The sequence below is a fragment of the Hippocampus zosterae genome, chromosome 2 (genome assembly GCF_025434085.1).
Source record: "Hippocampus zosterae strain Florida chromosome 2, ASM2543408v3, whole genome shotgun sequence".
Taxonomy (NCBI): Eukaryota; Metazoa; Chordata; class Actinopteri; order Syngnathiformes; family Syngnathidae; genus Hippocampus; species Hippocampus zosterae.
Window position 1 is genome coordinate 25,823,358 of NC_067452.1, and position 17,378 is coordinate 25,840,735.

A 17,378-nucleotide genomic window follows, 5' to 3' on the forward strand; every position below is an offset into this window, starting at 1 on the left:
CCAGCCCAAGCTCAGCTGGTGCCGGTCTCGGTTCCCCCCAAAATGTGACCTATAATCGTGAGCAAATGTTTTTTTTCTTCATGCATTTTTTTGACTGGTGCAATTTCTATTCCAGAATTAAGTGCGATTAAGTCTACAGCAAGGATACATTTACACTAAATCAATGTTTTATGATATAGAATGATTGAATTGATTTACCATTTCTATTAATTAGAAAGTCCATATAAGAGTACAAATAAAGTGGTAAATAACCAATGTCCCAGGATATTGTGTGTGTGTGTGTGTGTGTGTGTGTGTGTGTGTGTGTGTGTGTGTGTGTGTGTGTGTGTGTGTGTGTGTGTGTGTGTGTGTGTGTGTGTGTGTGTGTGTGTGTGTGTGTGTGTGTGTGTGTGTGTGTGTGTGTGTGTGTGTGTGTGTGTGTGTGTGTGTGTGTGTGTGTGTGTGTGTGTGTGTGTGTGTGTGTGTGTGTGTGTGTGTGCGCGCGCGAAATTTTTGACCATTGTTAATTTTATGCAAAAAAAAATTTAAAAATTTTTTGGCGGGGTTGTGAGTTATTTTCTGTATAGGTGTGGTTAGGCCATTTTGGGGAGTGCTGAAGCACCACGAAAGGGACTGCCCCAAGCGGACCCAATCTATTTATTTATTTATTATTTGATTAACACACTAGAAATGTGTTTAAAAAACAGAATACTTAGTTGAAACATAATACTTTGACAAGAAAATTATAACAAATGCTGTATCCACCCTCCCCTTTTTTACCTGAATGGTGTGGAAACAATACTTTGACAAGAAAATTCTAACATAAATGCAGTATCCACCCTCCCCTTTTTTACCTGAATGGTGTGATCCAATTCTTCACTCCTCCCACCTCTGTTTTTTAGCCTGACTCAAGCAGAATCTGTCCGCTTTCAGTCGAGCCGCGTGTACCGGAACTTTCTTTGAGTCAATTTGTAAGTGGACCTTGCTGTTGCCAGGATGTGTGACAAATTTCTCGTCTTCTACCACCCAATACCAACAATTCCAGGCCAAGAAAGATCAAACCCTGCCAGTTTTTCGCCACAGGTGTTTCACAGGTAAATGTGCACCTGCCGGTTGAATAGAAGCACCTGTGGAGCACCTGTACCTATGGCCCAACTGTGGCAGGGTTTTTCCCTTCTGGGCCTGGATTTGATTATCAATTCCAAGCTGCTTTTTGGTTGCATTTACTGTTTAGTCGTTTGCTAGGTAGAAGTTGGCTGAATGTTTTTGTTTTGTTTTGTTTTGTTTTTTTTGAGCTAGGGAACGTTACAGGTGGTCAAACAGTAGACCGGCCACCGTCGTTCTTGATTGGAATGAGAGAATCAAGTAATAATGCAAAGTCTATGTGTTAATATTCTAATGCTTCTATTGTCTCGCTAACAGATGCGTGTGCGCATGCATGCTGACAGACATTTAACCTCATGAAACGTTTTTCAGAAAACGGGAGCGGAGTTCTAGGTCTAGAATGATATAATTTGCATCAGTGTATCAGTTTATGGCTTTTTAAACTACATTGCTTAGTTTTCTATCTGGCCCAGAAATGTGCATACGGTCAATTTTGTTGCGCAAGTTTGGTATCAATAAATTGCCCTGCCCCAGAAATTAGGAGTATCGGTATATGTTTCTATTTTATAATTGCAATCCTTTTCTCCGATTCTGTAGGTCATTTAAATAGCCTCCATAAAGATGAAGAGAATGATTTTTTTTCTTCTGTTTAAATGTCATTTTATTTGTCATGTACACAGGCATACATGAAAATGTAACCACTGCATTTGACACATGACGAAGAACACACACTGCTAGTGGCACCCACAGGAGCGGGGGGATGCAGTTCAGGGTATCAGTGCTTTTGTCAAGGACAGTGGAGTCGTGTTTCCAGAAGGACTTGGAACCCCTGGTCGTTACATAGCCCAATGACCCCGACCCCAACATACAGCTAGACAGTGTGGTCTCTTTGGAGGGTTTTTGTATGAAAACAATCATGCTGAAAAATTAGCTACTTGTTTTGCTCTTGAGTGCATTTATCAATGTGAATGCTTGACTTTCACGAAATCCAATTCTGAAAAAAATTGAGGAAAATAAATAACTGCTGATGTACTCGATGTAATGGAGTCTGTGATGAAGGTGTGTTGAGGACGATGACTGATTCGACATGCCATACCGATTAAAAGAATTATGTCGTCAATGAGGCTTTGAAGTCACATGCAGACCTGAACAAATTGTGTCATCTTAATATTCACATCAGTATAAAGAACCGGCTGATGGGCTCCACCAGCAGATACTTCGCAGAAGAGTAACTCACAGACGCATCGCCAACATGAATTCCTTTTTTTCCACCGAGCAAGTCCTCTGCATCATCCCCTTCTTGGCCGTGTTTCTCCTTGCCTTTGGTAAACTTTATTCTCGCCGGTACTGCGGTTCTCCAGTGGATGGTCATGGCTCCGCTGTGCTGATAACTGGCTGTGACAGCGGTTTTGGCTACGAGCTGGCTCGAAGCTTGGACCACAAGGGTTTTGTGGTCTTTGCCGGGTGCTTGTTTCCGCAGGGAATGGGTGCCCAGAGCCTGGCCAAAGAGAGCTCCAGTAATTTAAAAATCCTCAAACTGGACGTAACCAGTAATGAGGATGTGCAGCAGGCAAAGAAGACTGTCAAGGAGAACCTGCCGGAAAACGGTGAGAACAGAAAACACGAGTATTTATTTGTAACTTATTGAATCTTGAAATGGTGCGTGTCAAAGAGCTGTTCCAAGACCACGGTTTCTGCTTGTCCGCAGGTCTGTGGGCAGTGGTGAACAACGCTGGCATCTCGGACTGGGGTGAGATTGAATGGAGCACAATTGAAGACTTCCGCCACATGGTGGACATCAACCTCTTTGGGTGCATCAGGATGACTGTGGCCTTCCTGCCTTTGGTGCGTGCTGCCAAAGGTAACGCGCAAACCATCTTTGACATTTCCCTTGCGTACTTGGTCATTTATTGTTCATCCTGACTGCCGCAGGCAGGATGGTCTTCGTGTCGAGCATATTCTCTTTCTTCAACTGCCTGAACATGGCAACATACAGCGTGTCCAAACGAGGACTGGAAGCATTTGCAGACTGCTTACGGGTGGAAATGGACAGCTTTGGTGTGAAGGTACTTTGACGAAACAGAACCGCAAATAAACCATGCGATGTTGAGGGAAGCATGATGTATGTGAAAGTTCTTATTTCCACAAAGGCTTGTCTTTAGTGCATTAAACCCGTGGGAAAACCAGCGTGAATTAACATGAGTTCTACTTTTCTCTTTGCGGTGTTTTTGTGGTAAATGACAGCCATTTGAAATCTGAGAAGGCAACTTGGGTTAAGATTTGGGTTATTGCATTGACAGCTGTTTGAGTAACCTCGCAGTTAAATTAAAAACACCGCTGCCAGGTAATGGGATTTGTGCACATCTCCAAACACCCCTCAGGAAAAGTTTGACCAGGCAGTGAAAGAACCATAAAGAAAATCATCAGCTCCACTGTATGAATACTGAACTGAACAAGTAATATCAGGCCAAGAAATGCAAGATACCGCGATGAAAAGATAACGGGTACAAGACCTGGGACGTTCCTCGATTTATTAAGCTTATCATGAACATGAACAAGGATAGGATATGGATGAATAGGGATGTCAAAAGCTATTATTGCACCAATGAAATGTGAACGGGGCATTTTATACACAGGATGATGTTGATGTATGTTTGTATTAATGCATGATGCTGTCCCTTGCTCCAAGACAAATTTAAATTTGAACCTTGTTTCCCCTCTCAGGTTAGCATCATTCAGCCAGGTAACTTCGGCCAAGCCACCAACATTGTAAAGATGAAGACCCTATCCGACATTTGGAGTAAGTTCGATGATGAGCGTAAGCAAGTCTTCAACCGAGACTACATTGAGTTAGCCATCGAGTACTTTGTCTACACATGCAAGATGGGGTTCACCAATGCAGACAAAGTCATTGCTGCCATGCTGCACGCGCTAACGGCCCCCCACCCAAAACGTCGATACTTGGTAGTCTCAGCCATGGATCGGGTGTTCTTCCAACTCTACCCTTTTCTCCCCACTGCTTTCACTGACTCTGTGTTTTCTCTCAGCTCCATCTATGCTAAAAGAAAAGAAATGTTGTATAGTTAGAAGGGTAAGCCCCCGCCCCCCTTCTTTATTCGTTCACCATGACATGACATATACTCTCAGCTCCATGTCATGAAGCTTTGGTAGCAAACTTCTTAAGATTATGTCACAGAATTAGGGTGCGCAAGAGAGGAAAGAGTAATTTCGGAGACTTTGGCAAAGGGGATTTCACTGCACAACACGAGGAAAAAAAGCCCTTAATCTCAAGAACACTGAGTGAATGTTCATTTCATTTCTATGGTCTGTTCATACCTTGAGTGGAGGGTCAACTGTATTCAATTGACAAAGAATGGCCATGGTTCTCTTGAGCAAGATGGCAAAATGTGTATACTATCTTATGTATTTTATAAAAATATACATTAGCATTTTTCACTTGGGGCAAGAGAGTGTAATCAAATGGCTGTATTACCAGCGACGTGTATTTTTCTATGTATTGCAATAATTTTTGAATGCTTTGTCCGGTATACTTATTACAAGAAAGTGTTTCCGTTCAACCAATTTGACACCCTGCTCTTGTGATACTCTAACTTTGCAGAAGCAAATAAAATTACTGGAACTCGTGTGGTTCAGTTTTTTTTTCTCAATAACTCAGCTGCTTCCTGACAAAATCTGAAAAATGACACTCCTTCCATTCACCGTGACAGTGCACCACATCTCAGAAAAAGCAAGAAAACCTCCATTCATTGTGTCGTATGAGTACAGGAGGTTTTTTTGGGCTGATGTTTTTTAAAATAAACTTTAAACCAAAGCACATCTCAGATATTTGTTCTCCTGACGTAAGTGTAAAAAAATAATTGAGGGAAGAATGGTACCCCAGCACTGCTCCAGAAAACAAATGGATGTTCTGAATCTTTTCTATGACAAAAAGTAGACATGTTTTGGAGATGGACCAGAATGTTTCAGCCTGCTAGACACCCATTGAACAACCTCAGCTATGCATTTTCGACATGAAATAGCGAGTTTAGCTAAGACGTTTTTACACTGAACCTTATGCTTGGTCAGTGGCATGGGGGGTAGGGCAGGGTCGGGCTCTCCCCCCCCCCCCCCCCCTAAGATGACAATTTCTACTAATGTGAAAATCTTGGGTTATAACTACAAAAATTTAAGGCAACACACTGTAATCATTAATCAACCTGTGAAATAAAGGTTCACTCCACTCATTTTCACTATATTACCGATGAATGGGCCGAACTATGGAGCAGACAATGTCAGCAACAAAACATTCAAGAATATACATATATATGTACTTTTTAAATGAAAAATGTGTGGTTTGATGGGCACAATGAAATGAAAAATGTACTTGCATTGCCTCAAATTTTAAGAGCAAAATGCCACCATTTAGGAGCAGGAACGCCTTCTCTGCACTGACCACAATTTAAAAATTCAAATTCTTTGTTAACTGAAATTGTATTAAAGTATTATTTCCACCTGTCTATATTTTCTTCAGTTTGGAGCATATCGTTTGACTGTACTGCCTCCAGTAAATGTAGATGTTGAATTTTTATTTATTTTTTGTCCAATCAGATTTCATCCTCCTGCGATTGGCTGGCAACCAGTTCAGGGTGTCCCCCGCCTACTGCCTGAAGACAGCTGGGATAGGCTCCAGCACCCTCCGTGGTCCTTGTGAGGATAAGCGGGTCAGAAAATGGATGGATTTCATCCTCATTTTCAGTGTTTCCCAAACGGGGGAATGCGTCCTTTAGAGGTATGTGAGCACATTGCAGGGCGCTTTGTGGAAACAGAATTTTTCCCAGATCAGTAACCTGTGGCGTAGCTGCTCCTACATATTTTTGTTTGAGTTAAAAAGATGACAATACCTTAGAATCAAACGTTGAAAATAAAGGAAACAAAATTTAAATGATTTTCATTTAATAATCACTTGTGATCTGTTAGCCTTTTGGAGAACCTTCCACATGTATGAGGTGACACACAAGCCAAAAAAGTCGGGAAACTACAGCTCTTTGGGACACCATGTCATCTGCCCAGGGCCTTGAAAATAAAGTATTGTTGCCCCATGCAACATGAACAGTGGGACCAGTGGAACGGTTTCGTTAGTTTAGTTGAGATTAATTCCCTTATGTATTTTCTAGCATTGATTTTATGTTTTGGTCATTTGATTATAAAAATATTGATTTCAACATGCTCTTGATAATGTACAGTCTGTGAAAATAAATCTTGTAATAATCAGTTTAAGGAGAATATCTGGTGATTCCCAGTCCAGGTTGCTTTCCGAAATTAAAACATAACCTGGTCTCACCAGTTGCATCAGAAGTGAATTTTAAAACATCTAATTTACAAGAGAAGCTGTGATGCTTTCCCGAAGCCTCCTCTCTCTCTGGGAAGTGCTTTTACTCAGTGGCCCCAAATTACTGGAGGCAGACCAGAAGGATAAACAAAATCAAAACGTCGTCAGTCTTGGAAATGGATGATATATTCCAAGAGGCAGGGTTTACCAAAGAAATCAGCTACCAAGAAATGTGCTTTTTTTCTTAAGGAAACAGACAACACTCATTGTGGGAACAGTGATAGAAAGAGCACATTCATTCAATTCATGTCGTGCTGATCTGCAGTCTCAGGTGATGTTGAATGACTTGAGTGGCTTCTGGATTTTCGTGTCCAACTTAAATTGAGTTTGGTACATTTTCAATAAAATTATCTATAATGAAGCATATAAATAAACCTAAACAGGGTAAAAACTGTATTGTTTATATTTTTGGAGTATGATATAGCTCCACCTCTTTGTCCTGGAATGTAGAGTTATTGTTAGACTTATTTGTCTAAAGCACAGGTGTCAAACTCAAGGCCCTGGAGCCAGATCTGATGGCCACATCATTTTATGTGGCCCGGGAAATCATATGTGTCAACTTACATGATCCTAGCTAAAATCTGTATCAAAATGTCAAATTGTTATGTGTAATAAATAACGTTTGCAATCATTTCATTACCCTGTTTACACACAAACAATAATTTAACAACTATTATAGCTGACTTTGTCATGATTCCATTCTGTTGGTCTCCAGCTGGTGGCACGTCTACATGAGCCCTGGGATTGTCTGGCAACCAGTTTAGGGTGTCCCCCGTCTACTGCCCAAAGACAGCTGGAATAGGCTACAGCACATCCCGCGACCCTTGTAAGGATAAGAGGATCAAAAAATGGATGGTTGGATGAATGGATGTTTGACCAGCATCATTATTTGTACTTTGTCAGTCTTGCGTTTTGTTCATAAACATTTTCGTACCATAATGTTATCCCTGTTTATGTTTGTGGGATCCATTTTTATCCGGATAATTCCGGAACGTTACAGACTTGATTGATTTAAAAAATGGCTACACATCTAATAATCATTCATTCATTCATTCATTCATTCATTCATTCATTCATTCATTCATTCATTCATCTTCCGAGCCGCTTGATCCTCACTAGGGTCGCGGGGGTGCTGGAGTCCATCCCAGCTGTCTTCGGGCAGTAGGCGGGGGACACCCTGAATCGGTTGCCAGCCAATCGCAGAGCACACAGAAACGAACAACCATTCGCACTCACACTCACACCTAGGGACAATTTAGAGTGTTCAATCAGCCTGCCACGCATGTTTTTGGAATGTGGGAGGAAACCGGAGCACCCGGAGAAAACCCACGCAGGCCCGGGGAGAACATGCAAACTCCACACAGGGAGGCCGGAGCTGGAATCGAACCCGGTACCTCTGCACATCTAATAATCCCCTTGTATTACTCCAACTAAATGTGTGATTTAATGTCCCCCGCCTACTGCCCGGAGACGGCTGGGATGGGCTCCAGCACCCCCCGCGACCCTAGTGAGGATCAAGTGGTACGGAAGATGAATGAATGAATGAAGTTTTTTTTCATTTATCCATCCATTATCTGACCCGCTTATCCTCACAAGGGTAGCAGGCAAACCTAACCATAAAATGTTTGAAACAAACAACAAAGTAAACACACAGTAGGATTTTATTTCCAGCACAAAGAGGTAAGAAAGTGACTCAAGGACAGCACAAAACTGCTGAACAAGAAACCACTATTAAGTGCCTGAACTTATTGTGTGCATGTTTTCACAAAAAATCAACTCACTCAAAATTGTATTATTGAGGTACGCTGTTTCTCTGCATATCACTCAAAAGTTGCAAAAAATAAAATATTAGGCCTACTCATGTTGTAGTTAAGGCAGTGTTGGACCTGCTGTAAGTGCAAACATGGTGTGTGTGTGTCATGACGTGGTGAAAGCGAAATTACACCTTAAAACCACAGTCGATGCATGTTTGCAGTTCACCGTGCCGTGGTTTTGCAATTTTCTGGTTTGTTTTCGTATTTCATTTCAATATTGTTTAATTCCCCCCCTCCACCAGTTTGTTTTGGGGATTCTGCCAAACATCCCCCCAACAACCATCTTGCGCCACCTTACTTCTCTGAGCTCATCCGCCCCTACACACCTGCCCGGCGCCTCAGGTCTGTGGACCAGACATTATTAGAAGTACCAAGAACTAAACTGAGGCTCAGAGGGGATCGAGCCTTTTCTGTTGCTGGTCCCTCTCTCTGGAATGACCTCCCACTGAACATTCGGCAAGCCTCCTCACTGCCCATCTTCAAAGCCCTCCTCAAAACTAACTTGTTTTTTTTGGCATTCGACTCAGCATGACTTAGATTTGTTCTTGATTTTACTGTTTGGTGCTTTCTACCGCCTTTATTACCAATTTGTCTTACTGTTTATTGTGTATGTTAAATTGCTCCATGTACAACACTTTGTATGCAGCGATGGCTGTTTGAAAGTGCTCTATAAATACTGTTGACCTTACTTGCCTTGACTCTTTCTATGGAAAACATATATTGGCTTCTTAGCAGTGTTTTCTGTTGTTCGTGTTTGCGATGTTTTGAATTCACAAAAGATATTGAATTGAAGACGTTGCTGCATTATCAGGGCACATTTTCCTGTGTTTCTTCGGCTTCCGTATTTGGAAAGGATAACAGCGTTGGCTGCAGTCTCACTCTGCATTTAGTTTTGCGTTTGTTGTTTAGGCGGTCAAGGTTTTAACACAGAAAAACAATGCCATGATAATGAATGTCTGTATGAATATTATATTTAGGGTTTAAAATGTAAATGGATACAATTGTTGTCCTATCAGTGTTACTGTACATAATACTACTTCTTCGGACCGTTCTTTCAGAGAAGAGTAGATTCAGACATATACGATCTTTGACGTTGGCCTTGTCAACAGACGAGTCTTCCTTGCTGCCAATCAGACACGTTAGCTTATCTTCTGCCTTCTACACGAACGCTTACCGGTTCAACATAAACCATGAAGAAATAAACCATGAATAAAACAACGAGCTGCTGAGGATCACGTTTGCGATGTGACAAGGTATCCGTGAGCGTGTTTTTGCGATTTTATTTTGATGAATTCGCGCGTGGTAGTCTACTCCAGTTGCTAACATGTTTCTGATCATGATGATGATGTGGATGACAGGATAACACCTGCTCGACGTAAGAGTGCGTGTTTGCTTTAGGAGTGGAACTGACGCGTTACATTTTCTCCTCGCCCACAGACCGTCAACGCGTTTGAACGGGTTGACGTGCAGCGACGGAGTTTTTTTTTCAATGACACACACATGGAGAAATAAAGGCGACGGATGGAAAGCCAGCGGAGGGGGTAAGGAGGATTAATGTGCTATTTGCTGGCTTGTGATCACCATGTGACCACCCTCGGCCAACTGCGGTAAAATAATATCCCAATAAAAATAGTTGTATATTGTTGGTAAAGATGAGCGAACATATTAATAATAATAAATAGATATTCATTTGGCTGGGATAATGCAGTCACTAAATTTCCAGCTGATGTGATGCATATACAGTACTATGTACAACGGTTATTGGGCGCTTCCACAACATTGCAATACAATATAAAATGTAAAATATACATCCATTTAAAAGGCCAAACCACAATAGTTCATATTCCTATGAATATGTGGTGTCACACATTATAATTCATATAACCATGAAAGCTATAGTTTCAAACAAAACGGAGACTGTTTTGTTTGACAATTTTCTCAAGGTTTCTCATTATTCCCCAGAACCCATCTGGGGAATAATTTTTTTAAAGTTGAACTTTCAGCCATTTGTGTTGATTTGAGCTCCCCGTCAACCTGTTTGTGATGCTTCTGTGAACAATCACTGATTTCAATGAAGAACAAAAACAACAGTGTTAAGTTAAATATTATTAATCCCACTGAATGAATCCATCCAAAAAGTCCCATTGAAATAAATGGGACTTAAATAAAAAGAGCCTCTCTCCCTTGTAAGCAGTCTAGACTATTGAATTATGTGTGCATATGATACAGTGCTTGTACACATTCAACTGTACTTACCGGGAAATTAAATCAAGATTATGATGAGACATCATTTCCTCATCTTCATCTCGGTTCCCTGTGAAGAAACAAACTTCAATTTAGTAAATTCCTTCTTTATTCACGACAATTTTGATGAATTCATTTTAATCCCTCCAGCAAAGTTTCCACCCTAGAAAATATGAGGGATTTTGCAATCCTCCTTCTAAAAACTGTTAGTTAGAAATTTATGTGAGCTCAAGCATTACTCCATATTCTCCTTGATCTCGCAGCTCTGGAAATGATGATGGCGGAGGGCGAGGCCTGCTCCACATCTGGAAGGGCTACTCTTATAGTGTGGCCCCCGAGAAACTGCTTCTTCCCCATTCTGTTCTCCAGGTCGCTCTGGGTAGAAATCATGGAGCTTTACTGGTGGAAGGTAAGCGTTGGGCTGTTTGCAGTATTTAAAATGCATGCCCCTGTTTTGAAAGTTCTTGTTGTGTACAATCAGGTGGTCAGGTGTTTACTTTTGGGCACTGTCCATGGAAGCAAAGTCAAGTGGCACAGTTTCTGGCGCCCACTTTGGAGAGTGCACTCAGTGGGCAGCGAGTTATCGCCGTGGCTGCCGGAAGCTTCCATAGTGGGGCAGTGACAGAGGATGGCGGCGTCCACATGTGGGGCGACAACACTGACGGACAGTGTGGTTTGTCGGGGCTCAGCCTTGTCCCCAACCCAACTCCAATTGCGTTGGCAGACTCTGACTCCTCTTTGTCGACGGTACCTGTAAAGGAGCTCGCCTGTGGGGAGCAGCACACCTTGGCACTCTCTGTCCAGCACGAAGTGTGGGCTTGGGGCAGCGGTTGCCAGCTGGGCCTCAGCGCCACAGTCTTTCCTGTCTCAAAACCACAAAAGGTTGAGCTCCTAGCAGGGAGGTGTGTACTTCAAGTGGCCTGTGGGGCTAAGCACAGCCTGGCTCTCGTGCGCTGTCTGGGCCCCCAGGACACCCAACGGCCCCCTGCAGACAAATGCGGGCAGTGTAAACAGCTGTTATACACCATGATGGACAAAGAGGATCACGTCATCATCTCTGACAGTCACCAATGCCTACCTTACTTAGAGCAGCCTGAGGACGATGAGAAGCTGAAAACACCTTCTACAAATTCCACGCTTAAGTTGTCTCCATCAGAGCCTGCCCTTTCTTCCAAAACCTCTACGCCACCTCCTCAATCGGTGTCTCCGGTACCTGTAAATAACAGTGACCCCACACAATTTGAAAATGTCGAGACTCAAGAGTCATCGCTGGCTGCGCAGGAACTGCCTGCTTCAGACTTTGACCTCTCGGATACGAAGTCTAGCGGGGCCCCAAGTGCCAAATCTTCACCTTATCCAGATGAGCAGGCGGTCAAAGAGTACCTGAAGAAGCTCTCAGATAGCACTCAGGCAGAAAAAACACCAAAGGTGACAATTGGAGGACTGCACACCCTTCTGGTGAGTTTTGCAATTACAAAACACACATTTCAGATTATGGATGGATATTTCAAGTCCATCCTGTTTTTAAACAATTTATCCTCATTAGAGTTTTAAAGGACCTCATCCCAGCTCACTTTGGGAAAATGCAGACTACACCCTGGTCTGGAAGCCAATCACTAAACACACTTGTTTAATCCATCCATCCATCCATCCATCCATTTTCTGATCCACTTTATCCTCACAGGGGTCGCGAGGCATGCTGGAGCCTATCTCAGCTGTCTTCGGGTAGTAGGCGGGGGACACCCTGAACCCGTTGCCAGCAAATTGCAGAACACACAGAGAGGAACAACCACCCGCACTCACACTCACACCTAGTGACAATTTTGAGTGTTCAATCTACCTGCTGTGCATGTTTTTGGAATGTGGGAGGAAATCGGAGTACCCTGAATAAACCCACGCAGGCACAGGGAGAACATGCAAATTACACACAGGAATGCCGCAGCTGGAATCGAACCCGGTACCTCTGCACTGTGAGGTTGACGCACTAACGACTTGACTGCCCACACCCTTGTAGTCAACCATTCAATTCTATTAGAAAAAAAAAGATAAATCAGATTTTTGTTTTCGTTCCACATTCCACATCATCGCCAGTACGTTCTATTAATCAGAGACTCTGTCAAACTCAATTTTGTTGCGGGCCACATTGTAGTTACCGTTTCCCTTGGAGGGCCGTTATGACTGTGAAACCCTGTGAATAAGTCAAGAATAATGGTTTATTCAACTATTGTTTTAGTAACTCCAATGAGGGGTTTGCTCACAAGAAAAGCGTACATTCTTTTTTTCATATGGGAATTTGAAAATTTGGAATGCATTTTAGCAAACATCATGGAAGTTGTCATCTTTGATTGGCTTTCGCGGGCCACATAAAATGCTATGGCGGGCCAGATCTGGCCCCCGGGCCTTGAGTTTGACACCTGTGCTCTAAACTATTCTAATGTGTGGCTTATGAATTACTGACAACCACTCCAGAGCATACCCCACCTCTCACTCATAGTCAGATAAGAGGTGAACAGGATAAGAAGTGGAAAATGAAAGAATGATTATTGTATAATCCATGTTTTCCGACAGACATTCCTGCTTTGCTGATATACCCAACTGTCTTTTGTCTGTTTTAGCCCTCAGCAGCCGGGCTCATCAGCGCCTCCTCCAACAATCCCCTCAACAACCTGGTTGCCTCATGCGCTTCAGCTGTTGGTGAAAGGGTTGCCTCCACCTATGAGGCGTTGTCCCTCAAAAAAATGATGAACATGTACCTACCCACTGGAGCATTGAGATCAGCCGGGCCAGTAAGGCAAATGGCGGCTGATCCCAGAGCGGGTGAGAACACCACTGAACCTGTCCGAGAGGAAGACTCTGTACAGGCTAAAAAGAGTTGCAGTACTGGCGACATCCATGAGGAGGAGGCGGAACGCCTGCATCGTCGCCTGTCGCTCCCGGGACTCCTCTCACAGGGTAGATACGCTGTTCATCTCTTATCCTCCTCCTATGGGCTGCTGTGTAAGTACGCCTCGTGCCCATGCATATTGGCGTCAAGTGCATGCTTTTGTCATACTTTATTATGTTGTTGTCAAGTTGCATCCATTAAACAGCCACGAGATGTACAATCTTTTTTTTTCTTGGACTCGCATTAAATGGTTCAGACCTTTCTTTTTTTTTCACCCACTGTTCATCTTTGTTCATTATGCTACATATTTTATTCCATTTCATGAGAAAGAGTCCCAGAATATATGAAGCATCTTACTTTTATATCATTCACTGCCAGTTGCAGTTGTACGCTTAGGTATGATTTAAAAATGCATTTTGAATATGACACCAGAAGCTTGACACACATATCTTTGGGTAGTTTTGCATACTCATCTTTGGAGCATCTCTCAAGCGTCATCAGGTCAAATGGGGAGTTTTCAGATCGTCCAGCGATGTTTGAATTTAAGACTGGGCTCTGGCCATTCCAGGACATTGACAGAGTTGTCCTGAAGACACTCCTTTGTTGCATTGGCTGTGCTTGGGTTTGTTGTCCCGTTGGAAGATAAACCTTGGCCTCAAACTGAAGTTTTTAGCACTCTGGAGCATATTTTCTTCATTCACGGTGTCTCTTTACGTTGCTACATTTGTCTTTCCCTCAATCCTGACTAGTGTCGAAGTTCCTTCCTCTGAAAAATATCTCCACAACATGATGGTACCACCCAGTGCTTCATTGTAGGGATGGAATTGGTTGTGTGCGCAGTTGTGCCTGCTTTCCTTCCAACATGATGTCTGGCATACAAGCCAAGGAGTTCCAAATTTGAGAATTGTCTTTACAATTTCTTTGTGAAATCACCTTGAAAGAGTACATGTCATTCAAAAGCTGTATGTCACAACACTAGTTTGCTTCTGCACACCTGCAGTGTCCCCACGACTGCTACGTAAGGGTGGGCGTTCGAAGACGGACGCTGCATCCTTCACGTCATCCGGAATGGCGGCCCCAGCGGATCGAGAAGTGCTGCCCTGCCTGCAAACAGAGGTGTGGAGCTGGGGTCATGGCGAACATGGTCAACTAGGCCATGGCGACAATCTAGACAGGTAGGTAATGCTGCTGTTGAGCATGTTGAGATTTTTCATGTGCGCAAACTGCTGCATAACACCAAAAGTGTGATGTTTGCAGATTACAGCCACTCTGCATCAAAAGTTTGAATAGTAAGGAGGTGGTGCGCGTGGGCGCCGGCTCTCATCATTCCGTTGCGCTCACTGCCCAGTCGCAGGTCAGTCAAAAGCTGTTATTGGACTGTGTAAAGGACATTTCAGAATGTTCGTAAACATTAGGTCCCAAACAGAAAGCCTCAACCTAGAGATAAAAATAAATGTGTTATTTTGGGTTACGCCACTAGGTACACCACAGAAGGTTTAGTTTGTTGTCGATTTCCTTTAACAATATGAAATTAAAAAAACCTTGATAAATCCATCATAAATATGTACCAGTACATTGAAAAAAGAATCCTTTACTTCGTTTGGATTTACTGAATTCGGACCTGTACATAAGTTGGGCATGATTAGAATGTTTTGAACTAACATACATCATTTCATGAGAAGTGAAGAAAAGAATTCGATCAGTTGACCATATTTTAAAGATGTACAACCGAAATTGAAGTACCGGTACGCTTTTTTTTTCCCAGTGATAATAACAGGTATTTATAAAATGAATGGCTTCTCAGCACATATCATCACCTTCTTTGTTCATAAACAGGGTAACCATCACCACTTACCATAGTCAGACAAAGAATAGTAAGTCAAACAACACGACTCACCAAGAGCCACTCAGTGGTTTTAGGTCACGCTCATTAATGAATATCGCCAATACTCGTCTTAAGGCTACACCTATCATGATCAAGGTTAATGCGAGGACTGTTCTAATCACGCCGATTTCGATTCCGATATGGTCCAATGGATTAGCCCCATATTTTTCAATTTTAGTGCTGCTCACTGACAATTTCTTTAACAATTGATTAATCTGCCTTTTAAAAAAAATTGCAACATCGATGAATTAGATTTGAAAAGAAAGCATACCATCCAAATTGTTCATCCCATCATTAATAGACAAAAACACTACATTATTTCAAATTGTTGTTGATGTTATGAATATCTTTTCAACTGACACGTCACGCATTCGGACCACGGTATTGGAGAATTCTAAAATCATCATTCAAGCCATTTTCTCAATCACTTTACACTGGTCATATGACTCATATTACTCGTGATGCCATCGGCTTTTGCCACCCTGAAGAATGTGTGACATCAAGGCGAAATGTCGCTTGACTTGTCTCTGTCTGTGTTAAAGTTATTTTCATGGGGAAGTAATAGCCACGGTCAGTTGGGCCACATGGAGTCTCCCAGCACAGTCCCTCGCCTCGCCAAGGTGCAGTAGCCACTTTTTATTTCTAAATCCCTATTCATCCATAGCCGTCACCACACACTTCTGTCTCCTGCCATAGCTGTCGGAGGGAATACGGGTGTGGGATGTGAGCGCCGGTGAGCGTCACACTCTACTGCTTGCTGATGGAGACTGTATCCAGCCCATCATTTATTATAGTGGAGAGCAAGTGAAAGAAGGCACCCGAGATCATAACAAACAGGAAGAGGGAGAGGAGAAGGACTCATTTGACGGCTACACACAGCAGCCTGTTCTGCTTCCCTTCTGCATGAATGTAAGAATAAAATATTTGATCTTGTAAGTCACTTTTTAAATTCAGACTAGTATTTTGTACTGTCAAAATCTCCTTTTTTTTTTTTTTTTTTTTTAACGAGCCTACGTCAGCCCTCCTGGCCACAAACCATGGTGATTTGTCCTTGTGTTACCTTGGTTCCCTTATTGGGATTTTTTTTAATGTTCCAGTTATGTTTTCTGTTCCAATGTTCCATTGTTTTCTGTTCCAGCACTTTGTCAATACACATTTTTAAAGGTGCTACGGAATATAAATTATCTGTTGACCACAGGGGTTGTAACACTTGTCACTTGCGTTTCCCAGTTAGGATTTGTGAGCAGCGTGTTTGCCGGTGGCCAGCAGTGTATGGCACTCTCAGACAAGAATGTGATGGGCTTCATCGCCAGCCTCCATGAGCTGGCGTCCGCTGAGAGGAAATTCTACAGCAAACTGTGTAGCATTAAGACACATGTCATAAGCCCCTTGCTGGGTCTTGGTAAGAGTGACATGTGCGGGGAAAACAGTTTTTCCCCCTCGTTTCATGGTTAATGATTTGCATGTATTTATTTTGCAGACTCTCTGAGTACCACCCTTGGCCCAGTGATCTTCAGGCTCACCAGGACTCTTGCCAGTCAATTTGGGCACTTATGCCATCTGACTGGGCAGCATGCGGTCAGTCTCACCGTCAACCTTCGGCGCAGCCGCAGTATTAAAAGTCTGTTTATCCTCGACCACACTGAAATCTTCCTGGACTCCTACAATGAGTAAGTGCTCATAATCAAAAACCGACAAAGTCTTGATCAGGACCGTTCTTGAAATGCAAAATATTAACAATCATAATAATAATCATAATAATGTGCTCACATCTTTGAAGATACAGCTCCACTTTGGATGAATTCCATGTGATGGGAGGCTACTTGACCTTAACTAAACCCACGCTGTGAGTACATTCATTAAGTTAGGTTCTTCATACAGCGCTTATGCGCGAAGTTTTGGAAGTACCGTGAGGGAAGGTTTTGGAGGGCTGTTAATGTTATGCATGTATGTATAAGGATGAAGGAAAGGATGGAAGTAAAGGTTGTCTTTCGCAATCATTATCTAGTCATCGAGTCATTACATTGTCGTAAGGAATCCTTGAAATGAAAATGTTCAGATGTGACATGATGTTTGCGG

General features: G+C 42.6%; 2 protein-coding genes across 6 annotated transcripts in view; both read left to right on the forward strand.

Annotated features, from left to right (window-relative positions):
- Positions 1-983: 983 nt before the first annotated feature.
- On the forward strand, positions 984-4,731 carry zgc:113142 (uncharacterized protein LOC503524 homolog; the record flags this gene model as incomplete). The annotated part of the gene is made up of 5 exons (XM_052059661.1): positions 984-1,073; positions 2,264-2,690; positions 2,792-2,944; positions 3,016-3,149; positions 3,808-4,731. Coding segments are annotated over 5 exons (1,167 nt in total), but the record flags the coding sequence as incomplete, so codon positions are not given.
- A 4,480-nt stretch (positions 4,732-9,211) lies between these two features.
- Positions 9,212-17,378, forward strand: part of als2b (alsin Rho guanine nucleotide exchange factor ALS2 b) — a 29,238-nt gene continuing 21,071 nt past the window's right edge. For 2 of the 5 annotated variants that reach the window (XM_052057814.1, XM_052057815.1), the window contains exons 1-12: positions 9,212-9,539; positions 9,724-9,827; positions 10,794-10,939; positions 11,012-11,988; positions 13,146-13,527; positions 14,415-14,589; positions 14,672-14,768; positions 15,842-15,919; positions 15,996-16,208; positions 16,530-16,701; positions 16,780-16,969; positions 17,080-17,145. In XM_052057814.1, the coding sequence (XP_051913774.1) occupies positions 9,808-9,827; positions 10,794-10,939; positions 11,012-11,988; positions 13,146-13,527; positions 14,415-14,589; positions 14,672-14,768; positions 15,842-15,919; positions 15,996-16,208; positions 16,530-16,701; positions 16,780-16,969; positions 17,080-17,145 (2,516 nt within the window). In that variant the 5' untranslated portion in view covers positions 9,212-9,539; positions 9,724-9,807. The remainder of the gene's footprint in view (positions 9,540-9,723; positions 9,828-10,793; positions 10,940-11,011; positions 11,989-13,145; positions 13,528-14,414; positions 14,590-14,671; positions 14,769-15,841; positions 15,920-15,995; positions 16,209-16,529; positions 16,702-16,779; positions 16,970-17,079; positions 17,146-17,378) is intronic. The other 3 variants (XM_052057816.1, XM_052057817.1, XM_052057818.1) reach the window with 3 other exon arrangements.